The sequence below is a fragment of the Tenrec ecaudatus genome, chromosome 18, assembly GCF_050624435.1.
Source record: "Tenrec ecaudatus isolate mTenEca1 chromosome 18, mTenEca1.hap1, whole genome shotgun sequence".
NCBI lineage: Eukaryota > Metazoa > Chordata > Mammalia > Afrosoricida > Tenrecidae > Tenrec > Tenrec ecaudatus.
Genome location: NC_134547.1, coordinates 825,738 through 850,364, shown reverse-complemented (window position 1 = coordinate 850,364; position 24,627 = coordinate 825,738). Strand labels below are relative to the sequence as shown.

The following is a 24,627-nucleotide window of genomic DNA, read 5'->3' as shown; positions in this document are numbered from 1 at the left end:
TCAATTTGCAAGCTACACTATCTGTGGGACACTTAACCCGCGGACTGTGTCGCTGTAATTTGAGGTTCCTTCAAGACCTGCTTCACCACACTACCGCAGTATACACGCTTAAGCTGCGGACTGTTGGACCCTGTCATCTGGCTGACTGTTGGTGAACTGCCTTGCTGCTTGCTGCCTGTGGCTGGATTGCCTGAATTGCTCTACAGAGGACTCAGCTGTCTGCTTCCTTGACTTGCACACGGTGGCCCTCAAGACTTGAAGGACTACCAGTGTATTAGCGCTCACGGAAGTGAGTTGCACTGAGCCATTTGCTCTATAATTAGCTGGGTTTTTTTTTTAATATATTGGGAGCTCATACACCTCGTATCACAATCCATACATATATCCATTGTGTCAAGCACATTTGTCATTTGTTGCCATCATCATTCTCAAAACATTTGCTTTCTGCTTGAGCCCTTGGTATCAGCTCTTCATTTTCCCCCTCCCTCCTCCCTCCCCCCTCCCTCATGAACCCTTGATCATTTACAAATTATTATTATTTTGTCATATCTTACGCTGTCCAACATATCCCTTCACCTACTTTTCTGTTGTCCATCCCCCAGGGAGGAGGTTATATGTAGATCCTTATAATCGGTTCCACCTTTCCACCCCACCCTCTCTCCACACTTCTGGTATCACCACTCTCAGCACTGGTCCTGAAGGGATTATCTGTCCTGGATTCCCTGTGTTTCCAGTTCCTCTCTGTACCAGTGTACATCCTTGGTTCTAACTAAATTCGTAAGGTAGAACTGGGGTCATGATGATGGGGATGGGGGTGGGAGGAAGCATTTAGGAACAAGAGGAAAGTTGTATGTTACACCGTTGCTATACTGCACTCTGACAGGCTCATCTCTTCCCCACGACCCTTCTCTAAGGGGATGTCCAGTTGCCTACAGATGGGCATTGGGTCCCTACTCTGCAACTCTGCGTCATTCAAAATCATTTGATTTTTTGTTCTTTGATGCCTGATACCTTATCCCTTCGACACCTCGTGATCACACAGGCGGCTGTGCTTCTTCCATATGGGCTTTGTTGCTTCTGAGCTAGGTGGCCGCTTGTTTACCTGTTTATTTCATATATATCAATAACAATATATATATATATATAATCATAAGTGTCCTGGTTTTGCTTCTCTAGAGAACCCTGTCTAACATACTGATGATTGGAATGAAAAACTTGTAAACAAAGAGGAAGGGACAGTAATTGAAAAATATGGTCTTGGTGATAGAAATGAAGCTGGAGATCACATGATAGAACTTTGCAAGACCAATGACTTTTTTTTTTTGTAGTTAGTTCAGGGATCGTTTGCTGGCCCTTAGGAGCGTTTTCTAGTCCAGTCTGTTGGGGCACCACGCCCTGGCCCCAAAGTCCACTTTCAGCATTCCCTAGGGACCTTGCCACTCCATTCCCTTGCTGTTCCGCTGCACTCCCCCAGTGATTTGCCTCGGTGTGGTGGGATCAGGTCAGGTGCAATTCCCACACTGTGTCTCCGGTACTGTCCCCTGTATCGCCCTTAGTCACTGAGGGGCATCATGTCTCATAGTGGGGCCAGCCATGTTGTTCTCTCTGTGGACTGGCTGCTCTACTCAGGAACATCATCCTCACGGCCAACCAATGACTTTCAATGCAAATATCTTTTCCCAACAAAACAAATGGTGACTATACATGTAGACTTCTCCAGATGAAATACACAGAAATCAAATTAACTACATCTGTGGAGACCATGGAGAAGCTCAATATGAGCAAATAAAACCAGGCCAGGGCTGACTGTGGAATAGATCACCAGTTGCTCATATATAAGTTCAGGTTGAAGCTCAAGAAATTTAAAATAAGTGCACAGGAGTCAAAATATGAGTTTGAATCTATACCACCTGAATTTTGAGAACATCTCAAGAACGGATTTAACACAGAGAACACTAATGACAGAAGGCCTGGTGAGCTTTGGATGACATAAAGAACATTATACACGAAGAAAGCCAAAGGTCGTTAAAAAGACAATAAAGAAAATAAAGATCAAAGTGGACACCAAAAGAGACTCTGGAACTTGCTCTTAATTATAGAGTAGCTAAGGCAGATAGAGGAAAGGATGAACTCAAAGCGTGAACAGAAAATTGCAAAGGACAACTCAAAAAAACAAAGTAAAAGATTACCGTGAAATGCGCAAAGGCCTAAGGTTACAAAACTAAAATGGAAGACGCTCAGCATACCTTAAACTGAAAGGACTCAAGAAAAAAAAAATTCAAGCCTCAAGTTACAATATTGAAACATTCTAAGGACGAAATATTGAATTATTCAGGAAGCATCAAGAGAATCTGGAACACACACACAGAGCCACTGTACCAAAAAGAACTAGGCAACATACCACGTTTCCAAGAGGTAGGATATGAGCAAGGAACAACAGTACTGAAGGTAGGAGATGAAACTGCACTGACACCATTAGCCAAAAACAAGACTCAAGGAATTGATGGAACACCCAGTGAAATGTTTTTGACAAGCTGATTAAGCACTGGAGGCACTTACTCGTCTATGCCAGGACATTTGGAAGACATCTACTTGTCCAAGTGTCTGGGAGAGAGCCCTATTTGTACCCATTCCAAAGAAAGGTAACCCAACATAATGCTCAAACATAGAACAATATCATTCATATCACATGCAAGTAAAAAAAATGGAAGCTCACCCATTTGCAGCAGTATATTGACATAGACTTACCAGAAGTTCAAGTCGGGTCTAGAAGAGGACATGGAACAAGAGATATCACTGCTGGTGTCCAATGGATCTTGACTGAAAGCAGAGAATACCAGAAAGATGTTTACTTGTGTTTCATTGGCTGTACACAGGTATTCAACTCTGTGAACCATAATAAATTGTGGATAATCTTGAGAAGAATGGGTATTTCAGGACACTTGATTGTGCTCACTCGGAACTTGTATGTGTGAATCAGGAAAGGTGTGCATCAGGGTTGTATCCTGTCACCATACTTGTCCAATCTGTATGCTGAGCAAATCGTCAGAGAAGCTGGATTATGTGAAGAAAACGGTGTCATAAGGGAATAAAGGGAAGGCTTATTAACAACCTGAGATATTCAGATGACCAAACTTGCCTGATGAACGTGAGGAAGACTTGAAGCCCTCGCTGATGAAGATCAAGGATTGTAGCCTTCAGCATGGATGACAACTCAATGTGAAAAAGACCCAAATCCTCACAACGGAACCAGTAGTAGATAGGATCATGATAAACAGAGAAGATTGAAGTTCTCAAGGACTTTGTCTTCGAGCTTCAATCAATGCTCACGGAAGCAGCAGTCAAGAGATCAAAAGATGTATTGCATTAGGTCTTCTGACCTAACTTGCTACACAAGACTTCTTTAAGGTATTAAAAAGCAAGGATGTTACTTTGAGGACTAAAATGCCCCTGACCCAGGCCACTGTGTTGCCAGTTGCCTCTTCTGCATGTGAGATTGAACATCGAGTAACAAAAGCTAAAGAAGAACTGATGCATGTGAATTATAGTGTTGGTGAAAAATACTGACTATACCATGGACTGCTAAAAGAACCAACAAACCTGCCTTGGAAGAAGCACATCCAGAATGCTCCTTAAAGGCAAGGATGATGAGACTTAGTCTCACGTACTTTGGACATGTTGTCTGGAGATACAAGTCCATCATGCGTGGCAAAGCAGAGGGCCATTGAAAAAGAGGAAGGCCCTTGACAGGTAGAATGGACAACACAATGGTTACAATAATGGGCTCAAACAGGAACCATGGTGCAGACGGCTCAAGGCAGGGCAGTGGTTCATTCCGTTGTACATAGGGTCACTGTGAGCTGAACCGCTTCGACAGCACCACACAACAACAGCTCCAGAACATTTTCATTACCCCTTCAAGAAACCCCAAATCTGTTCTCTCATCCCAACCCCCCTGGCAACCACTGATGCACTTTCTGTGTCTATGTATTTTCTTATCCTGGTCACTTCACATAAAGAGAATTCATTTGTGGCTCTTTATGATCGACTTCTTTCACGTCACACCGTGTTTTCAAGGTTCATCCAGGCTGTAACGTGTTCAATGTCCCATTCTTTTTTTATAGGTGAATAATAGTTTGTCATATAGATATACTACTATTTGTTTCATGTATTCATCCAATGTTAGGCATTGAGTTGTCTCAGCTTTGTGGCTATTATGAATAATGTTAATGTGAACACTCATACATTTCCATGCAAGCATGTGTTTTCCTTTCCACAACAGCTATGTTGTGGAGTGTGTTCACTTTTTACAAAGAGGGTAGCAATCACATCTTTTGGGGTTGTGAGCCCCAACCTTGATACCCTCTATGGAGGCAATACGGTACAACCACTTCTCCTGTCAGGAAATGGCCTCCTTGCTAAGAGCCTCGCCCAGGGCCTGAGTTGTTTCTTGTAGTTGAACGACACTTTTCTCTGTCAGGGGCTTTCCACTCAATAAAATTATTGTCTCTGGTTTGGGAGGTGATGGCTCAGGGCCATCTGCAGCTCTGGGGACATTCACTATCTCTAAACACTGCTAGTAGACACCAGAGGGGCTAAAGAAGTTCCTTGCCCCCTGTTCTCTCAAGGGGCCCCTTTCCAAACACAGAGACCTAGAGATCTGAGTGCAGCTGCTCCTGGACTTGCAGGTTCTCTCTGACCCGCCTCCCTGAAGTCTACAGATGAGGTCTCTGAGCTGTTACTCAGTTGTGCCAGGGATCAAAATAGCAGGAAATTAAACGTTTAATGATCCTGGGATTTAATGTTAGCCCAGTTTGGTCCCCAACATCCCTAACATCCCTAGGGTCTGCATGCCTGAGTCTGCTCAGCCTTAGGAAAGGCCCAGGTGGCCCCAGGCTCAGAAGTGAGGTGCGAACTCCCACTTAAAAGCACCTGACCTTATCTGTCTGGGCTCTGCAGGAAGGCTGCAGGTACCACTGCCCGTTCAGCCACCTTCTCAGGCATGTGGCTGTGCTCCTTGTTGCCTGTCCTCATGGGGTCCCTCTCTGGCTTCATACGTCCAGGGTCAACAAACCAGCAGTTAGTGCAGAGGCTCCACTTTAAACGGCCTGGAGATGTAATCATCAGGGCGGCAGCTTCTTCATCTTCAAGTGTGATGAAGTGTCCTTGTTCAAGTTTACTTCGCCACCATCTTGGTTGCTGTCTTTAAAGTAAGTGATCACTGGGTGGGTTGGTTGGGTGGTTGGTTGGTTGGGATACTCAGAAGTCTAAGGGCACCATCAGAAGTATTTCTCTAAAACCTGGGAGTGTTGTTGATTCTGAGAATCCAAGTTGATCATCTGGGTTTGTTCTGTTTTGCTTCATGCTCCTCTGTTTGCCTATCCTCCCTGTCTTACCACATCCCCTGGTCTTTCTTGCTTATACTTGTTTCTGTTTAAAGTGGGTTAATTAATTGCCACCAGTGGTATCTCCACCCCCACAAGTCCACAATGTTTTTCTCTCTTGTTCACTGGTAGACTCTCGGTGCCAGGAACACAGTAGTCACTCAATAAATGTTTGTGGAGTGAATACATTTCTTCATGGTCTCTTTGGGGGGCTCTTATAACATTCCTTACAACAGTGATATCCAGCATATTTGTACACAAGTTGCTATCATTATTTCCAAAACATTTTCTACTTGAACCCTTGGTATCAGCTCCTCTTTTTTCCCCTCTATTCACACCCTCCCACCCTCATGAATCCTTGATCAGTTATAGATCGTTATTATTATTTTGTATCTTACACTGTACGTTGTCTCCCTACACGCACATCTCTGTTATTCATCCCCTTGGGAGGAGGCTATACATCCAATCTTGTGATGGGTTCCCTCTTTCTCACCCTTCCCCCTTCCTGGCCATCTCCTACCCTCACGATATCACTACTCCCACTACTGTACCTGAGGAGTTCATCTTTCCTGAATTCCATGTGTCAAGAGCTCTTATCTGTATCAATATGTGTTCTCCAGTCTAGCAAAATTTGTAAGGTAGAACTGGGTCATGGTAGTGGGGGGAAGAGGCATACAGGAACTAGAGGAATGATGTGTGATTCGTCGGTGATGTACTGCACCTTGGTTGTATCATCCCTTATAGCCCTTCTGTGGGGGGATATCCAGTTACCTACAGATGGGCTTTGGGCCTCCACCCCAACCCCCCTCATTCCCATTGATATAGTTGTTTGTTTTGGATCTTTTGACATCTGATACTTGATCCCATCAACACCTCATGATCGCACAGGTTGGTGTGCTCCTTCCATGTGAGCTTATGTGCTTCCCTGCTAGATCGCTGGACCACTTTTTTGAACTGAGTTTCTTCATAGTCTGCAAATGAGAGGCACTGATTTCTGTCGGTTATGAATGAAAATAGTATGAACATTCATGTAAAAGTTTCTGTGTAGAGCGTGCCTTCATTCCTTTTGTATATACTTAGGAATCACTCTCAAAATTCTGTCATAAAAGAAAAGAAAATCTGAGTGATGTAATATTTGAAGTTTTATTTAGTTTATAGGTCTGTGGAAGGCCAGCACTTTCCTTGGAACTATGAAAAGTTTTCCCCAACAAAGAAAGGCTAGGGGTTTACACTGACATCAGAAAATAGGGGTGGTGTGATTTTTTTTTAAGTAAGACATTTAAAAAAATAATTTTTACCATTTAAAGTTGAACCAGGCATCATTTTATCAAATATTTATCAAGGGAAAACACAAGATAAACAGAGCAGCTAAAGTTTAAGCTTATCAGAAAAAGTCAAGTAAGAACACTAATGGGCATACACAGCTTAAAGCTTTGTATCAGCAGACATGTGTTGATCAAGACAGCAAAGTAAACATGGATATCATATGCCAGGCCTCTGTGTCAGTTTGTCCCAAGTCAATCCAACTCATAGCAACCTGGTGCGCTCAACAGGGGGTTCTCGCTGTTGGGGTTACAGTGGATCACTGAATCTTTCTCCTGTGGAGGTCCACAGTGAGTTCCAATGGTGAGTTTTTTGGTTAGCAACCCAGTGCTTAATCGCTGAGCAATCAGCTTCCTTTGTGCAAGCCCTAGTGCCGTGGAAACTGGAAAAGGGTGGGGGGGGGGGAGTTCACACCTGTCATCACCTGCACCAGTAGCAAATGATACACGGGCTTCTCTTTCCCACAGCATTTCCATGTGGAGCTACCAGGTTGCCCAGGGTTTGGTCTTTGCCATTGAGGAAATCAACAGGGACTCCCACCTGTTTCCCAACATCACACTGGGCTTCTCCATCTGGAACTCTGGGGACTTGGTGGCTGATGCCCTCCACAAGGCCGTGAGCTTCCTCACGGGCCAGGAAGAACCCATCCCCAACTATGTGTGTCAAGCTAAGCCACCAGAGTTGCCCTGATTGGAGAGTTAAGGTCCACTCTGTCTATCCCTGTGGCCAGGCTACTGGGACACTACAAGCTCCCCCAGGTAAGTCTACTTTGCTCAAGCCTTTCCCCTTACGAACATAAGCGATGGTCACACTGCCGATGCTGATCATACTGAGACCCTGCTTCCCCTGGGCCGGCTTCCCTGCTAATGCTTTGCATGCAGTACATTGTCATTCTCCCACGTCCGGTGGTGAAGGATCTATGGTTCTCATTGCACCAATGAGGAAAAATCAAGGGCAGATTCAAGCTCACCCAACCCGGAGGGGCTGGAGTCATGTTTTGAACCCAGACAATCCGGTTCAAGATCAGCCAGCTTCACTTCATCCCGGAGGATGGAGTTCAAGCTTTTGGAGCTCTTCCTGTGATGAGCCTCTCCCCAGGTGCCAGCTCTTCCCCTTGTTTTCTCCACCGAGAGCGGTCACATGCCATAGCACACACCCTGTGAAAGTTCAGAGCTCCGTGGATTTCAGTACAGCCAACGAGCTGTGCAGCCATCACTGAAATCTACTTCCAGAACTTATTTCTAGTGTTTTTTTTTTCTTTATGAGAAAAAAATTAAACTTTATTAAAACATTAAATAGAAACTATACTAGGTTCATGAACTGGAAAACTCAAACTTCACATAAACATCTATTTCCTTCTATGGACATTTCACTTCAGTCTGGTTCCATTCAGTCTCAAGGGAGTATTGGCATGGGGCTTGACAAACTGATCCCCAAATCCCTGTAGACCGGCCAGGACCTAGCATCCACTTCAGTGGTGGGTGACTGGGGGTAGATAAAATGGGAAAATGGACTGCTGTCTTCCAGGGGTCACTACTACACAATCGGGGAAGTCTCAGAAGCGTGAGTGGAGTGACCAACAGGGGCTCCCGTTACATGAAGCTCACAGGCCTGTGGAAACAAGCCCTATGCAGTCATAAAACTGCAAAGCTATGCAAGGCAACAGGACGGGTTGCCCTACTGGGGGTGGGGGGTGGGTGTCACCAAGGACTTCAAAGAAAAGCCGTCCCTAACACTCCTTTACTTAACCGGGGTGGAGGGAGATGCTCTTCCCCTGTCCATCTTACCTCCTATCCGCATCACTGTCTGATACAATCTAAGGCAGTGTGTTTGTATTAGCAGAGGGGGAAGAAAGAATCTGCGGTGGGCTGGCTATGTGGTCCAAAGTGCCAGGCGTACAAGGTTCCTAATGTAGTTTCAAAAAACTAAAGCTCAAAAATTAGCAACAGATCATGCCACGTGGGGAAAAACACAAGCAAGCAAACAGCTGGCACCTCGGTGGGCACAGGCAGGGCATGTCAGAGGGGCGATCTCGGGGGATCTCCCTGGATGACATGTAAGAGCTCCCATCACGGAACCCTTCCTATGCTCACCCCCACCCTCCCTGGGGCCCCATGCCCCTGCCACTCGGGCCCCTCCCTTGAGCAACTCACGCCCCGAGAGGAGCTTGGCAACAAGGTGTGTGGTGGGCCTCTGGGGATGGATGTACCCAGCTGCTCCTCAGGTAGACTGTCCTTACTTCATGTACCAGCTGCCCTCGCCCCCTGGTCCCAGTGGATTCTAAGCCTGTGCAACCTTAGGGGAGGGGAAATTTCCACCCCCTTTATCTGTCACCAGAATAAGCAAGCCTTCCCTCTACTTGGCATCTTTTAAAACAGCGTGACTCTTTGATCTGTTTTGTTTTTATCCTTGTGAATGGATCAAGTTTCACTTCTTAGCTTCATTTTAGTGAGAATTTAAGAAACAGGAAGATAAATCCATGCCTTCTGACCTGCCCCTGGAAGTCTCTCTGGGCTACAAACATAATGACATGGGATGGGGGGGGGGGGCGTGGGGGTCTACACAATAGCTCCTGGAGAGGCCACCACCGAGAGAAGCCCCCACTCATAGACCCCAATGTCCTTGTGGTTTAATTTCGCATCCGGTGTGACCAGTTCGCTGGGAACTGTTCGTGGGGAAGTCACACCAATCCCCAGGGGGGTGCAGTCATCAGGGCCTCAAGGCAGCTTGATCCACATTTCCAGTGTTTTTATCCACTCTGTATAGAACCTTGTGCCCACTAGCTACCTCATCTGTCTTCCTATCCCTCCCCACCCCGGGAAACTCACCGACCTACTTCTTTTCTCTATGGATTCCCGATCTTGAACGTTGGGAATCATCAATGGAATCATGCCGTTTGTTGCCTTTAGTGTCTCTCTTCCTTCATTTGGTACAATGTTTTCGTTTCACCCACGTCGTACCATGAGTCAGTACTTCTTTTGATTGCTGGTAATATGTCACTGTGCGGATATACGACGTTCTGTGTATGTATTCACCCCATGACGGACGTAGGGTTGTTTCCACACTTGAGCTATTATGATAATGTTTATATAAACCTTTATGTGGACATGTTGGTTCGTACATGCAATTGTTTGTAAATGTATCCAGAACTTGGATCGCTGGGTCACATGCTAATTCTACACTTCAACTTTTAAGGAAATTCCAGAGGTTTCAAAACAGCTTACACCCTTGGCCTTCTCCAGTGGGTGAGAGCTCCCATTGAAATCCATTTCTTTTTAACACAAATGTACATTTTTGCAAAGAAAGCACTGTACTGTGGGTGGCTTGTAAATGGGCCATTGGTAATTACCCGCCACAAATGAATACAAAACTGGACTAGGAAATTGGAGCTAAATCCTTAGTTTCTAGAGCTGAATGCCTGGCTCTTTCTCACAGGAGAAAGTGCTTAAGAGCACACACGATTCGGCTCCTCTCTGCAAGCTGAGCATTATTCTAAGTACAGTATATCCATCAGCTCATTAGATTCTGACAAAGACCCTATAAAACAGGCATTTGATCATCTCCACGCTACAAATCTGTTAGTTTGGGGTTCTGCTTTAACTAATTCATGATGTGCACAAAGCAGGGGCCACTCTCCTTGCCCCACCCCCTGAGCATCTTAGAGCGACCTCCATAACTGTCAGAGCATCATTTTCAAAAATTCCAAATGACAATCTCATACAAAAATGAAACTCATGCGTGGGGGAACAACAGGCTGGTGAAGCTGTTTGAAGCATCCGTATTTTGAAATGTGTTGAGCGACTCCGCTGCATCTCTCCGGAACGAGGACTTCACCCACCCAGGCGCGGACCGAGGGCATCTGGGAGCTGTTTCGATCGCAGCCTTATGAGTCAGCGCCCACATTTTTTAACGCTTCTAGGGCAGCCTGTAAGTACCTGGAAAACAAGTTGTAGTTGTTATTCAGTTCAGTTCAGTTTCCTGCCACTTGTGACGACCCCCTGTGTGCTGAGTAGAACTACTCCCTGGGGTCTTCGAGACGGGGGGCCTCTAGAGAGCATATCACCAGGCCTTAATTCTGAGTGGCTTTTCGATGAGTTTAAACCACCAGTTATTGAGTTAGTAGTTCAATGCATAACCATTTGCACAATGAAGCCTCCAACAATGATTTGGACGACACAAGACCTAAGCCAAAAACCCCAAACTCACTGCCGACAAGTGGATGCCGACTCATAGCGAATCTATAGCACAGGATAGAACTGCCCTGTGAGTTTCCAACTTTACTGGAGTAGAAAGGCCCATCTTTCTCCCTCAGAGCAGCCGGTGGTTTCAAGCTGTGGCCCAGTGCATACCCACGATGCCACGTACACTCAAAACAAGATAAAAACCCTGTCACTCCCCAGTCAATTCGTACTCATGGTGTCTCCGTGTGTTACAGGGTTCAACTGCTTCCTAGGGTGTTCTTGGCTGAAGATCACCAGGCCTTTCTTCCCCGCTACTGTTGGGTGAAGAAAGTCAACATCCCACCATTTCAGGAGGTAGCATATGAGCAAGAACCAGTGGTTCTGAAGAAAGACGTTCGAGCTGCACTGAAAACCTTAGCCAAACACAAGTCTCCAGGGACTGATTAAATAATCACTGAAATGTTTCAACAAGCTGGTGACGCACTGGAAGCACTCACTTGCCTCTGCCAAGATATTTGGAAGTCAGTTACTTGGCCAACTGACTGGAAGAGATCTGTATTTGTTCTCCTTCCCATGAAAGGTGACCCAACAGAATGCTCAAATCATAGAACAATACCATGAATATCACATGCAAGTACAATTTGACTGAAGATCATTTAACAAGGATTGTAGCAGTATTGACAGAGAACTGACAGACTAGATTCAGAAGAGGAGGTGGAATAAGAGAGATCATTGCTGTTATCAGATGTTTCTTAGTTGGAAGCACTGCGTATCAGAAAGATGTGTACTTGTGTTTTATTAACTATGCAAAGGCTTTCGACTGTGTGAACCACAACAGACTATGGATAGCCTTGAGAAAAATGGGAATCCCGGAACACTTCACTGTGCTCATGTGTAACCTGTACAAGGTCAAGAGACAGTTGTGTAAACAGAACAAGAACATATTGCCTGGTTTAAAATCAGCAAAGGTGTGTGTCAGGGTTTCATCTTCTCAGCCTACTTGTCATCATCAAATCATCTGTATTCAGTGAGCAAATCATTAGAGAATCTGGGTTATATGAAGAAGAATGTGACATCAGATTGGGGAAAGGCTGATGTACAGACAATACAACCTTCCTGCTGGAAGCGCTTGCTGATGGAGACCAAGGACGGTAGGCTTCACTATGGGTCGCAGCTCAATGTACAGAAGACCAAAACCCTCACAGCTGGACCAATAGGGAACCACATGGTAAACGGATAAAAGATTGAAGTCAAGGATTTTGTCTTGCTTGGATCCACAGTCATGCTCATGGAAGCAGCAGTCAAGAGCTCAAAAGACATACAGCATTAGGCAAATCCACTGCAGAAGACCTCTTTTAAGTGTTGCAAAGCACGGCCAATGAGCCTCCAGCCAGAGGGCCATTGCGTACCTCATCTCCGAGAACAGAAAACAACGCCCAAGCCTTGGAGCAGCTGGTGTTTTCAGACTCCAGGCGGACCTTGCAGTTAGCAGTCCTACGCGTAACCCCGCTCCACCACCCGGGCTCCTTAACAGGAACCAAGCAAGTCCAAGTCCCTGCAGAACAATGCACACCAACTCTCATGGCTGGGAAGTTGCTTTCTGTTCTCGGAGATGATGCGCGCAGTGGCCCTGCCCCTCCAGACTCTGAGTGTTGGCCATGCCTTCTGGGTTCTGGGCGGAGGCTCCTTGGCCCTCTAGATCCACTTATCAAACCAACTGGACTGGCAGCCCTGACCTCCTAGTCATCTGAAAGGTGACCCCCTCCCCCACCAGCTTGACCTCAACAGACCCCATGCTGCCCCTGAGACAATGCAGCCCTGCCTCCACAGTGTGGGATGGCCGTCCTGTTCCCCTGCACCCCCTGATGGCACCCCCACACCAGGGAAACCAGTTGGAAAGATCTGACCCTGAAACGTAGGCGGCTGGAGCCCACCCTTTGAGACCCCGAATACCTGGGCCCATTTAAAACTGAGAAAACGTTTTAAACCCTTCTACTGATCCCTGAGCTCCTTCCAGAACGGTCCTTTTCCTTCCTTAGAGGACAAGGGTAGTGCCTGTGACCGTTCCGTGGCAGTAGAGCTCCAGGAGTCAGGTAGTGTTCTTTGCTTTCATTCTTCCCTGTCCTCTTGAGTCGACGCCCATGGGCTCTCTGGGGTGGAAGTGATGATATCCATCAATCATAAGGTTAATCTCTTTAGCAAGACTGGGCAGTAACCAACTATACAATTGTAGGAAACCCGCACCTCATTTGTACAATGGACTTTTCCAAATTTTTATGTTCGGTTTTCATTTTGCAGCATTCATTTTTAAAAATCATTTTATAGGGGGATCATACAGCTCTTATAACAATTCTTACATCAATTGTATCAAGCACATTTGTACATATGTTACCGTCATCATTTTCAAAACACTTTCTACTTGAGCCCTTAGTATCAGCTCCTCCTTATCCCCTCCCTCGTAACCCCATGATAAATGATAAATTATTATTATTTTCATATTTTACTCAGTCCGCGGTCTCCCTTCACCCATGTTTCTGTTGTTCTTCCCCCTGGGGGAGAGGGTTATACATTGATCATTGTGATTGGTTCCCCCTTTCTCCTCCTTCTCCTCCTACCTTTATGGTATCGCTACTCCCTTTATTGTTCCCGAGGGGTTCTCTGTTCTGGATTCCATGTGTCCAGAACTCTAGCCAGGTTTATAAGTAGAACTGGGGTCATGATAGTAGGGGGTAGTTATTAAAGAACTAGAGGAATGTTGTGTGTTTCAAAGGTGCTATACTGCACCCTGTCTGGCTCATCCCTTCCTTGTGACTCTTCTGTGAGGGGATGTCCAATTGTCTACAGATGGGCTTTGGGTCTCCACTCTGACCCTCCTTATTCACATTGATATGGTTGCTTGTCATATCAGGGTCTTCTGATGCCTGAGACCTGATCCTGTCAACACACCATGATCACACAGACTGATGTGCTTCTTCCATGTGAGCATTATGGCTTCCCTGCTAGATGGCTGCTTGTTTAACTTCAAGCTTTTAAGACCCCAGATGCTATACCTTCCAATAGCCGGGCACCATCAGCTTTCTTCACCACATTTGTTTATGCACCTTTTGTCTTCAGCAATTGTGTCGGGAAGTTGAACATTACAGAATGCCAGGTTATTAGAACAAAGTGTTCTTGCATTGTGGGAGTACTTGAGTAGAGGCCCAATGTCCACCTTCTACCTTGATACTTAACATATAAATATATGTACATTGACCTATATCCCTATCATTATATATTAATATATTTACATATATACATGCCTCTATAAATGTCTTTTGCCTCCTGGTTCTTTCCTCTACTTCGTTTTACTTTCCTCCTGTTCCACTATCATATTCAATCTTCATTCGGCTCTCAGTAATTCCTCTCAGCTACATGCAACATTCATTTTTAAGTTAATCTTTTCCCTCTTACAAACAGCAAGTAGAAAGGTCTCTTTCAGACCTTGCTTAGAAATCTCATCCGCCAGATAGTCACGTTCATCACTTAAAATTGATGGTCCACCAAACATTTGAACATAGTCCAAACAAGTTCTTTGCCACATAATAGAAAGCATTGTCTTTCCTCCATTATTCAATCGCATGTCCATCGTTTTCTTTTACGACATCACCAGAAGCACATTTAATATCCACGTTGCTCGCAACTTTCTGTTGTGGGCACTAGACATAAGCTCTAATAGACACATTCTCTAAAGCTCTCTCCACTTCCTTCTGAGACCTCACGAGGATTGCCTCTGATGTCCATACTTGTACCAACAGCCTCTTCAAGCCAATCTGGGCTTTGCTATCAGACACCCTGAAACTCTTCTAACCTTCTCCCATTCCCCAAACTATCCATTCCAAAACTGCTTCCACATTTTAGGTATGTTTTAGAGCAGCATCCCACTCTCCTGGTCCCCAGATCTACCTCAGTTATATATGCCACTATCACAGAGAAAACACAATTAGATGGCTTTAAGGAAGAGGATTTTTCACAGTTCAGGAGCCTGGAATTTCACATTCACAGTGCCCAGTCCCTGGGAAAACTTTCTCTCTCTGTTGGCTCTGAAGAAAGAGCCTTTTCTCTACTGAGCTGCTGCTTCATATAGTTTGACACCTCTCTGCCCCTAGCTCTGCGTTCACTTGTTTGTTTCATCTGCTTTATAGAGGGGTACTTCAAAAAGCTCATGGGACAATTAAATAGGAAGATAATGGAATGTTTCTTATCTGAAATCATTTTGAGGACTCAGGTGAACCTGACCCAGGTCATGGTATTTTCAATAGCCCCGTATACACAGAAAAGTTGCACAATAAGTAAAGAAGACTGACTAATTTATCCCTTGGGATTAACATGCTGGCAAAGAATGTTGAACATACATGGAGCGCGGGAGGAATGAGCCAGACTGTGTGGGGAGAAGTACACTCAGCGCTCCGCAGGAGCCCAGAGACCAGTCCGTGGAAAAGAGCATCACGCCGACAAAGGAAAGAGGAGCACTCCCAGTGGGACAGATTAACACAGTGGCTGTAACACAGAGTTCTCACATAACAATGACGCTGAGAATGGTGCAGGAACAAGACGTGTTTCATTCTGCTGTGCGTAGGGTCACGACAGGCTGGACCTCACTCAACAGCACCTACAACAACAATAACATATCTCAAGAGTTTGGCGCAAGACACAGCCTAGGCTAATCTTTATCAGGGACACGACAAAGACAAACTAACTCCAAATGTCATTATAACCACCACCCACCACTCAGAATGAGCCTAGAGCGCAGAATGAAACTGCCCCCTGGATTTGCAGGCTGTAAATCTTTACGCCTCTTTCTCTCTCAAATCAGCTGGTGGATTTGAACTTCTGACTTGGTGGTTAGCAACCCAATGTGCAATCCACGATAGCACCCAGGGCTCTTTACTCAGAACCCCAGGCATACCAGGAGCACACACATACACCACTCTGTCAAGTTGATTCTGACTTATAGCATCCTTATAGGACAAAGTAGAACTACACAGGGCTTCCAAGTTTGTCTGTCTTTAGAGAAGCAGACTGCCCTATCTTTCCCCTCTAGAGTGACTGGTCCCCGTCCTGGTCCTCTATCCAACATTGGTGGAAGGCCATGCCTCTCCACCGCAACCTTGTCTTTGTGTGTCCTTAAAGGTGCCCGTGTTCACTATTGACCTTTAGGATCTGACTACCATCTCTGGACCCCTCCACTCCAGGTCACACATGCCAAGTTTTCAGAAGATTCTCTTGACATCCCCTTTCATTAGCACGAGCTGGGAAGGGGGCCCTGCTCTTCTCTACAAGTAGGGGAAGCTCTAAATGCCCAGACTACTTTCAAAGGTATTCTGACTGCCAGACTCCCTATCCCTACTGCCTGAAGGTGGGAAGTGGGCTGAGAAGGGCCAACCCTGCCCAGATGAGAGGGTGTACCATGGGGGCCCCGAGGGAGTGATCCCTGTAGGTCTCAATGTAAGTTCCTCCGAGGTGCATGGCTGGTGCTGTTGGGCACTGCGCTACTCAGCTTTCCGTCCCTCAGAGACGGGCAGACGTAGCCGAGGAGCCAAGAAAGCTATGTGGTGTCTTCCAGAGACTTACCTGCTATCTGCTTGCTTGGAAGGGATCTTGCTGTCACAATGATTTAATTTCTCAATGGCTAACCAACTCACCAAGTGGCTCTGTAAAGATGACAGCCAAGGAAAGCCTGTGTGGCAGTTCTACTCTGTCATCTAAAATCCCTGAGAGTTGGAACTGACATGGTGGCACAGGACAGCAACATACTTCAGTGAATCAGTCACTACTCTCTTCTCTGACACCACTGAGATTACTTCCCAACAGGAAGTAATCTTTCCTGTGTGTGAAAGAAGACTGGCACCACTGCTCTGGGTCAGAACAGGGTTGTGTTCCGGCCTGGCCACTGCTGAACCCCTGTTCCTCTGTCCTCAGGTCCCAGACTCCACCTGCAGCGTGAGCTGCTCTCCAGGCTTCAGCCCGATCCCTCTGCAGGCTGCCTCTCATTGCTGTTGTGAGTGCAGACCCTGCCCAGAGGGGCAGTTTGCAAACCAGACAGGTGAGGGCTCCCTGAGGCTGAATCCCAGAGGTGATAAGGCAGCCCCTAAACACCCCCAAATCCCAATCAGCAGAGTCATTATGGCCTCCAACTTTGGGGTATGTGGGAGCAGAAGAAGGCTAACACAAAAGTCATTCTTAGAACTTTGTCATTAGCAAATGTCTGTTTGCTGTTGTTGATCTCAATTTTGGTGTGTGTGGTGGGGGTGGGGGTGGGAACCAAACCCAAACATTTGTCAGCACCCCTTCCACCTTTTCAATTTAATAGCATCGATCACAATTTTGTCATTATTGTTGTCCTTTTTCAAAATACTCCACCACCATTAAAATAAACTCACCATCCATTCCAAGAAAAAGGCCACTCCTTCCCTCTGTCTCCTACCTGTGGTAACCGGTAATAATTGTATGCTTCTACGTATGTGCTTACTCGTTGGGCATGGTCGGCGTCCATAACCACCAGCAGTTCTGTGGAAGAAAGACTGGGTTTTCTACTCCTGTAAAACCGGTACGATCTCGCAATCCCACAGGGGGTCACTGTGAGTCAGCATTGACTCCATGGCGTGAGTCTGGCTTTTGTGTAAATACTTGCTTGTTTGACACAAGTGACATGATCAGTATCTGACCTTTTGCAGTTGACTTGCTTCACTCAGTTGGATGTTTACAAGATTCATTCATGCTGTGGAATCCCTCAGAACAGCACTGCCATTTAACCATCTTGGTGGCTGGTGGCATTCCATTGTATATGTATATACCACATCTTGTTCATCCATTCATCCATGGATGGACATTTTGTGTGGGGGTGGGGTGGGAGGGGTTTCCCCACCCTGTTAAGGATTGAATTGTGTGTAAATCCTAAACTTTACATCTGTGGTTAGAATCCCTTTTGGTGATGGGCTGTCTTTGTTATGTTAATGAGGCAGGAACCTGTAAGATGTGTTTTGAGAGTCTGTCTCTTTCCAGACATAAAAGAGATAAAGCCAGTGAGCAGACAGAAAGGAGGGAAGGTGGATACCACACCACAGTATAACGTATCCACAGGTTCCGGCTACTAGGGCTGGAACGTCTTCGGGAAGCATCATCTAGTTTACCACAGTCTCCAATGTCCCCATCCCTGGGGTGTCTGGGACTTTTTGAGGGTGGGGGAGGCGGGGGGTGGGTAGCTCCTGTGATTCAAAAAAGGAAGGATTGGTGAGATGTGTTAGTAAGAATACCTGCTACCACTCTTGGGGAAACTAGCCCTTAAAATAAGAAGGACGCAAAGAATAAATAGGATCTCACTGGTACGAAATCAGCAAATACAGAGGAAGCGAACTTTGTTCATGGTTACGGGGTGGGCAGGAGGGGAGAGATGGAGCGCTTGCTTATGGGAGTTCATACTTAGATAACTAAGGCAATCTGGTGCTGCCATAAGAGAAATACCACAAGCAGAAGGCTTTACCAAAGAGAAATTTATTCTCTCAGAATCCAAGAAGCTCTAGGTCTGAATTGAGGGCACTGGCCTTAGGAGAAGGCTTCCTTTCCTTGTTTGATCACAGTTTAGAAGGAAGGGTCTTGTGTCCCTTCAGCATTCTTTGCACATCTCTGTGTACCTCAGCGTCACTATTTCCCTGCGTCTGGGACGTTCCCGGCTCAGGGAGCCCGAGTCCAAAGGACACGCTATGCTCCCAGTTATCCTTTCTTCATGATAATAGGTCGCCCTGGTCTCTGCTAGCTTGTTTAATCTCTTATATTTCAAAAGAAATTTGCTCAAGATTCAGCCTAATTCTGTATATTGCATACTGCTTCATTAACATCATATAGGTGCAATTGACAATGTGTAAGATAATTACATCAAATCAAAAAGAAAAGATAATTATATAATACTGAGACTCATGGCCAAGTCAAGTTGATATACATTAAGGGGGACAATATTCAATCCATAACAAGTAGTGGTGTGGTGGGTTGTACACTGGGCTATTAAGCATAAGGTCAGCAGTTTGAAACTACCAACCCCTCTGTGGGAGAAAGGTGAAGCTTTCTACTCCCGTAAAGAGTTACAGTCTCGGAAGCCCACGGAGGCAGTTCTGTCCCATAGGTCGCTCTGAGTCAGAATCGACGTGATGGCCGTGAATTGGCTGATGATAGAATGATTTGGAAACAATAGCAAGCATGGTGTCACAACTTGAAGAACGTTACTAAATCGTAATGTAGAAATCATTGAGATGGTATATATTTTTTGTGATATATATTTAAACCAGAATATAATTAACAACATAAGCACACACATTTTTCCTTGTGCCCCAGACTCTGGCATGGCCCATCCTGCCCTGGTAACTACTCACAATTCATAAAGTAACCCTTCTGAAGAGCTCATGAGAACGCTAGCGCAGATCACCGCCGAGTTCCGGGGTCCGTGTCTTCCACAGACATGAGGCAGTGCCTTCCATGCCACACAGATCAGTACGCAAGCAACGCCAGAGACCACTGCCTGCCCAGGACGGAGATCTTCCTGGACTTTGATGAACCCCTGGGGCTCACGCTGACCTCAGCTGCACTCACGCTGGCCAGCCTGGTGCTGCTGGTCCTGGTGGTGTTCTTGAAATACCGGGACACACCTGTGGTCAAGGCCAACAACCGGATTCTCAGCTATGTGCTTCTGGTCTCCCTGCTCCTCTGTGCTCTGTGCTCCTTGCTCTTCCTTGGCCGCCCCACCGTTGCCACCTGCCTCCTCCGCCAGACCACCTTTGCGATCATATTCACTGTAGCTATCTCCTCCATTCTGGCCAAAACCCTCATGGTGGTCCTGGCCTTCAGGGCCACCAGGCCAGGGGTCAGGTTACAGGTATTCCTGGGACCTGGCACCTCCACCTCTGTTGTCCTAATGACATCCGTGGTCCAAGTGATTCTCTGTGGGGTCTGTCTGGGCACCTCCCCACCATTCCCAGACAGGGACAAGGCCTCTGAGCCCAGCCATATCATTATCTAGTGCCAGGAGGGCTCTGGAGCGGCCTTCTTCTACGTGCTGGGCTACTTGGGCCTCCTGGCTGGGGTCACCTCCTTGGCAGCCTTCCTTGCCAGGGGTCTTCCAGATGCCTTCAATGAGACCAAGTTTCTCACATTCAGCATGCTGCTCTTCTGCAGTGTCTGGGTGGCCTTCCTGCCCCTGTACCACAGTGCTCATGGCAAAGCCACCAACGCTGTGGAGATCTTCTCCATCTGACCTCCACGGCTGGGCTGCTGGGCAGCATTTTCCTGCCCAAATGCTACATCATCTTGCTGAGGCCTGAGAGGAATGTCCCAGGCCGGTGGAAATGTGTATGCTGAGCTCAGTAGAACATGTAGAGTGAGAAGCTCCAGGGCAGGAATCTCCCAGCCCATCACCACAGGCCTCATAGTCTGTCCTTGTGCCACAGGCTCTGTCCCAGCCCACTGTTTCCCTCGGGGCTGCCAGGATGAGAGAAAAACGAAGCACTTTCAGCACAGTGTCAATTCCTGTTGGATCAAGGTGATGGTTACACGGTGACTCTTTTTTTTTTTTGGCAGTTCAAGTATGCTCTTTTATTGAAACAGCAAATCTGAAAACATACCTGAACTCTGACAGGTGAAGTTCTTTCTCACCTTACAAATTCAAATAGGATCCCACAGCCATGTCTACCACCCCTTAGGTCACGCCCAATCACACAGTGAGTTGCCTGGACTTGTTACCATGGGAAATGTAAATGCAGATATGCTAGCTCAGCAGGTGATGCTGCCTTTTGCTTCCTAGTGAGCAGGGCACCAAGGTTTGCAATGAAACCACAGCCAGCTTGAGGCATAGCTATCTGACGTGGGTTTAAGCCAGACGGATTGTCCAGATTGCATATATTGCCAGCAAACGACACATAAGGAGCGAGCCGGTGGAGTTGAGTCCATGCACTTTGGCAAATGGATTTTTCGTACTCGTTTGGATGCTGGGGAGCTGTGCACGCTATTAAAGATACATTCTCAGGGTTCCTGTGGGCATCCACCAGGGCTGGCGAATCCACCAGGCACATCATCAGCCATTTGTGTCCATTTGTGGCCATGATGGGGAGCCCAGCCCATTTGATAACAGACCATGATCCCACTTATACTAGGCAAGCAGTTCCACAATTTTTGTCAAGACTGGCACGTCCATTATACCACAGGAATTCCTTACAATTCCCAAGGCCAAGCCCTTACTGAACAAGCACAAGTGCACTACACTCCAAAATCTCAATTACACAAAACAAGGGGAAATGTGGCAACCTGATGACCTGAACAAAAGTGTATGCGGCCTGCTCTCAGGACTTGGCACTGGCAAGCCAGTCCTAGTGAGAGGCATGCCTCCACAGTCCGGGATATGGGAAGCGCCCAAAGGCACATGTTCCAGGAAGGTGGTTTTCTCCACAAGCACATGGACTCTCCCATTAAAATGCTATTGTGAAGCTGTCTCCTATAGGCAGCAGTGGTTCTCAACCTGTGGGTTGCAACCCCTTTGGGGGTCAAATGACCGTTTCACAGGGGTCACTCAATTCATAACAGTAGAAAAATTTCAGTTATGAAGTAGCAACAAAAATAATTTTATGATTGGGGGTCACCACAACATGAGGAATGTATATTAAAGAGTCATGGCATTAGGAAAGTTGAGAACCACTGTCTTAGGGCATTTACTACTCCCTTTGTCCCTCATCCTTAAAAGCAATTTGCATCTCTTGTCTCTTGCATACCAAATACTCCATTTGAGGTATTCCCTTGAGGGCTTGGATATTCAAGAAGAGCACATTGCCCATTTGTTTAAAGTGTATGTATAACAGGAGGCTTGCAGGCCTCAAGAACTACAAAACAGTGTTGCTGAATAAACTCTGGACTCTTCTGTTTCTCCCAAGAATGGAGATCAGTCCCCTGTGCTCTGCTGTCTTCTTTTTCTTCAGTCTTGCACATTGCTCCACAGGAACCCATGATGCCCTGACAAGCAAGGCTGAGAGCCACTGCAAAGATAATCCTAAAGGTCACTGGTTTTCCACTGTTATTGGCAGAGACCCAGGTGAAAGTACCCAATAGCATCATGCTGCAGCTATGACCTCACTTGCTTTGCCTCATCTATCTTATCTTTGGGTTGTTAGTGCCAGCAGTCCACAGTGACTCTCTTATGTATTATTGAAATTTCTTCACAATTAAACAAGTGTGAAAAAGCCTTATCAAGATGCAATTTAAAAATAATAAAAAACATATAATAAATTTTGGTGAATTTGGTAAATACCGGAACCCTAATCCAGAGCAAGGTAAAATATAAAAAGACATAGCCACTCTGGCAGTTCCTCATTAAGTTAATCATAGACTTACCATAACAAGTCTGATACTGTAAAATCAATTTTGACCCATCGAAACCCTTCAGTACAGAGTAGAACTGCCCCGTGGGGTTTTCAAAGCTGAAATCTCCATGAAAGCAGATTGCCACCTCTTTCTCTGGCAGAACAGCTGGTAAGAAGGTTGAACTACAGACATTTGGGTTAGCAGTTGGATACTTAACCATTGAGCCAATAAGGCTGTAGAATAACCATATGGTCCAGAAATTTCACTTTTAGATACTTACTCAAGAAAAAGTCAAATTTATATCCACATAAAACCTGGTACCCACATTCAAAGCTGCATCGTTCATAATGGTCGAAAAGTGGTAACAGATATTCATCAACTAGCAAATGAATAAGCAAACTGCTGCATCCTGGTTTAGTGTATGTTAATGGTGGTGGAATAATTTGGAAAACATTCATGAGAATGGTGGCATGACCAGAAGAATGCAATTGGAGGGAGCATTAGAATTGATTGTGTTGATGTCTATACACCTCTTTTTAAAAATTAATCATTTTATTGGGTGCTCTTGCAGCTATTATAACAATCCATAATTCAGTTAGATCAAGCATAATTTTACAATTGCTTACCACCATCAGTTTCAAACATTTTCTTTCTTGAAGTCTTTAACATCAGCTCCCCTTTAGCCCCTCCACCCCCAGAAACCCTTATATAACTCTTTTAAAAGTGATTTAACTATGTATTTGTATGATATATGAATATTATATATCTTGAGCTCCTAGGAAGTTCTGAGACCCAACGAGTTGGGTCAGGGAAATTGCAGCTTCTCTGTGAGGCGGTGGGAGATACAGAGGGCTCGAGCTAGGGAGGTAGATGTTGACAACAAGAAGGGAGATTTTTTGCTTGCAGCTGCAGGACCTTGAGTCAGGATACGATCCGTGGGAAGTGCCTTTGTTGTTTGACAACCTGCTCTCTGGAGTGCTGGGACAGGGACTGCCCAACCTTGGTCTGGAGAGATTCGCTCCTTGGAATGTTGGGGCAGAAGATGCATACTTCAATAGGTCATTTATCTTCCCAAGAGGCTGGAAATGGGGGCCTTGAAGTTCTATCTCCCTGAGAAGCTGGAGAGGAGATGGGGGCTGCCTAGTTCGGACATGGCCCAAACATGTATTCCATCTGGATAAGTCTCTGTGTATACTCACCTTTTGTATTGTATAAAAAAGGTATTTGTGAGAAGAAATCATTGGTCTTTGAAAAGTCTATCATGCGATCTCCTGCATCATTTTTTATCACCAAGACCATATTTTGCGATTACTGTTCTTTCTTCTTTGTTTCCAACATTTGTACTCCACTTGCCAATATCTATCTTGTATGTACCGTATGTTTGGTCAATCTCAGACTGAAGATGTTGGTAGAATTCTTCAATTTCTGCATCCCTAGCTTTAGTGGTTGCTGCATACCTTGCTGGCTTTTGAAATACTAGTCACATCGCTTCCAGTATCATAGCAACACACAAGCCACCAGAATAAGACAGACTGACTGACCAGTGGTGGTAGAGGGCGGTCTAAAAGAGGAAGACCTTTCAATACGATAGATTGACACAGTGACTGCAGAGTGGGCTTGAACATAGTATCGACTGTGAGACCAGTGCAGGACCCCGCGTATTTCAATCTCTTGTACATGGGTTGCTATGAGACTGAACCAACGTCCTGGTGTAGACACCAACAACCTGGGGCACAAACACTTGGCACACCATCCTGACAGAAGCGCCCGCGGCCGCGCAGCCCTCTGGGAGTTGTAGGTCGGCGCCAGTTGGCGCAGGCGCACTGGCAGACGAGGCTGTGGCCCGACCTAAGGTAGGATTAGCGCTTGATGGGAGGGAGGAGCCGCGTCGAGTGACCGAAGGCTGAGCTCCGGGGATCCGAACCCTGTTTCCTCGGTCCCAGTGTCTGGGTGGGTTTGGACGGAACACGGAGCGTAACGGAAGCGCACGCACTGCTCACTGGGAGTTGTAGTTCACTGCCTGACACGCGTTGATCTTGATCCTGCCGTCTGGCAGATAGTCAAGTTGAGAAGTAAGGGCTGAGGGCAGCAGCGGCTTGGCCTCGCGCTAGAACTGGAGCCCGGTTGCCTCGGCCTCTGTGCCTACCCCAACACCGGGCGAGTACGAGAATGACCGGAAGCGGGAGCGCGGGCCCCTGGGAGTTGTAGTTCAGTGTCCGCGTGCGCAGGCGCAGACCCGCCAGGTGGTGACCTAGGCCTTTGTCCCGGCAGCGGTCGGGTAAGTGGGGTTTTCTGTGGATCCGAGCCGGGAGGGGGGAGGTGGGCCCAATCGCGTAGGTCTCGCCGAACCTGTTTCTGCTCTGGGC

The 24,627-nt window shown here is 46.3% G+C and overlaps 1 protein-coding gene across 7 annotated transcripts in view; it reads left to right on the top strand.

Annotated features, from left to right (window-relative positions):
- ZNF135 (zinc finger protein 135) overlaps positions 1 to 24,627 on the top strand; it is a 47,223-nt gene that overhangs the window by 5,873 nt on the left and 16,723 nt on the right. Inside the window, exons 2-3 of one of the 7 annotated variants that reach the window (XM_075536466.1) lie at positions 5,064 to 5,210; positions 7,175 to 7,465. In XM_075536466.1, coding sequence (XP_075392581.1) covers positions 7,363 to 7,465 — 103 coding nt within the window. In that variant the 5' untranslated portion in view covers positions 5,064 to 5,210; positions 7,175 to 7,362. Of the gene's footprint in view, positions 1 to 5,063; positions 5,211 to 7,174; positions 7,466 to 24,296; positions 24,540 to 24,627 lie in introns of those variants that run through there. The other 6 variants (XM_075536467.1, XR_012780837.1, XR_012780835.1 and 3 more) reach the window with 6 other exon arrangements.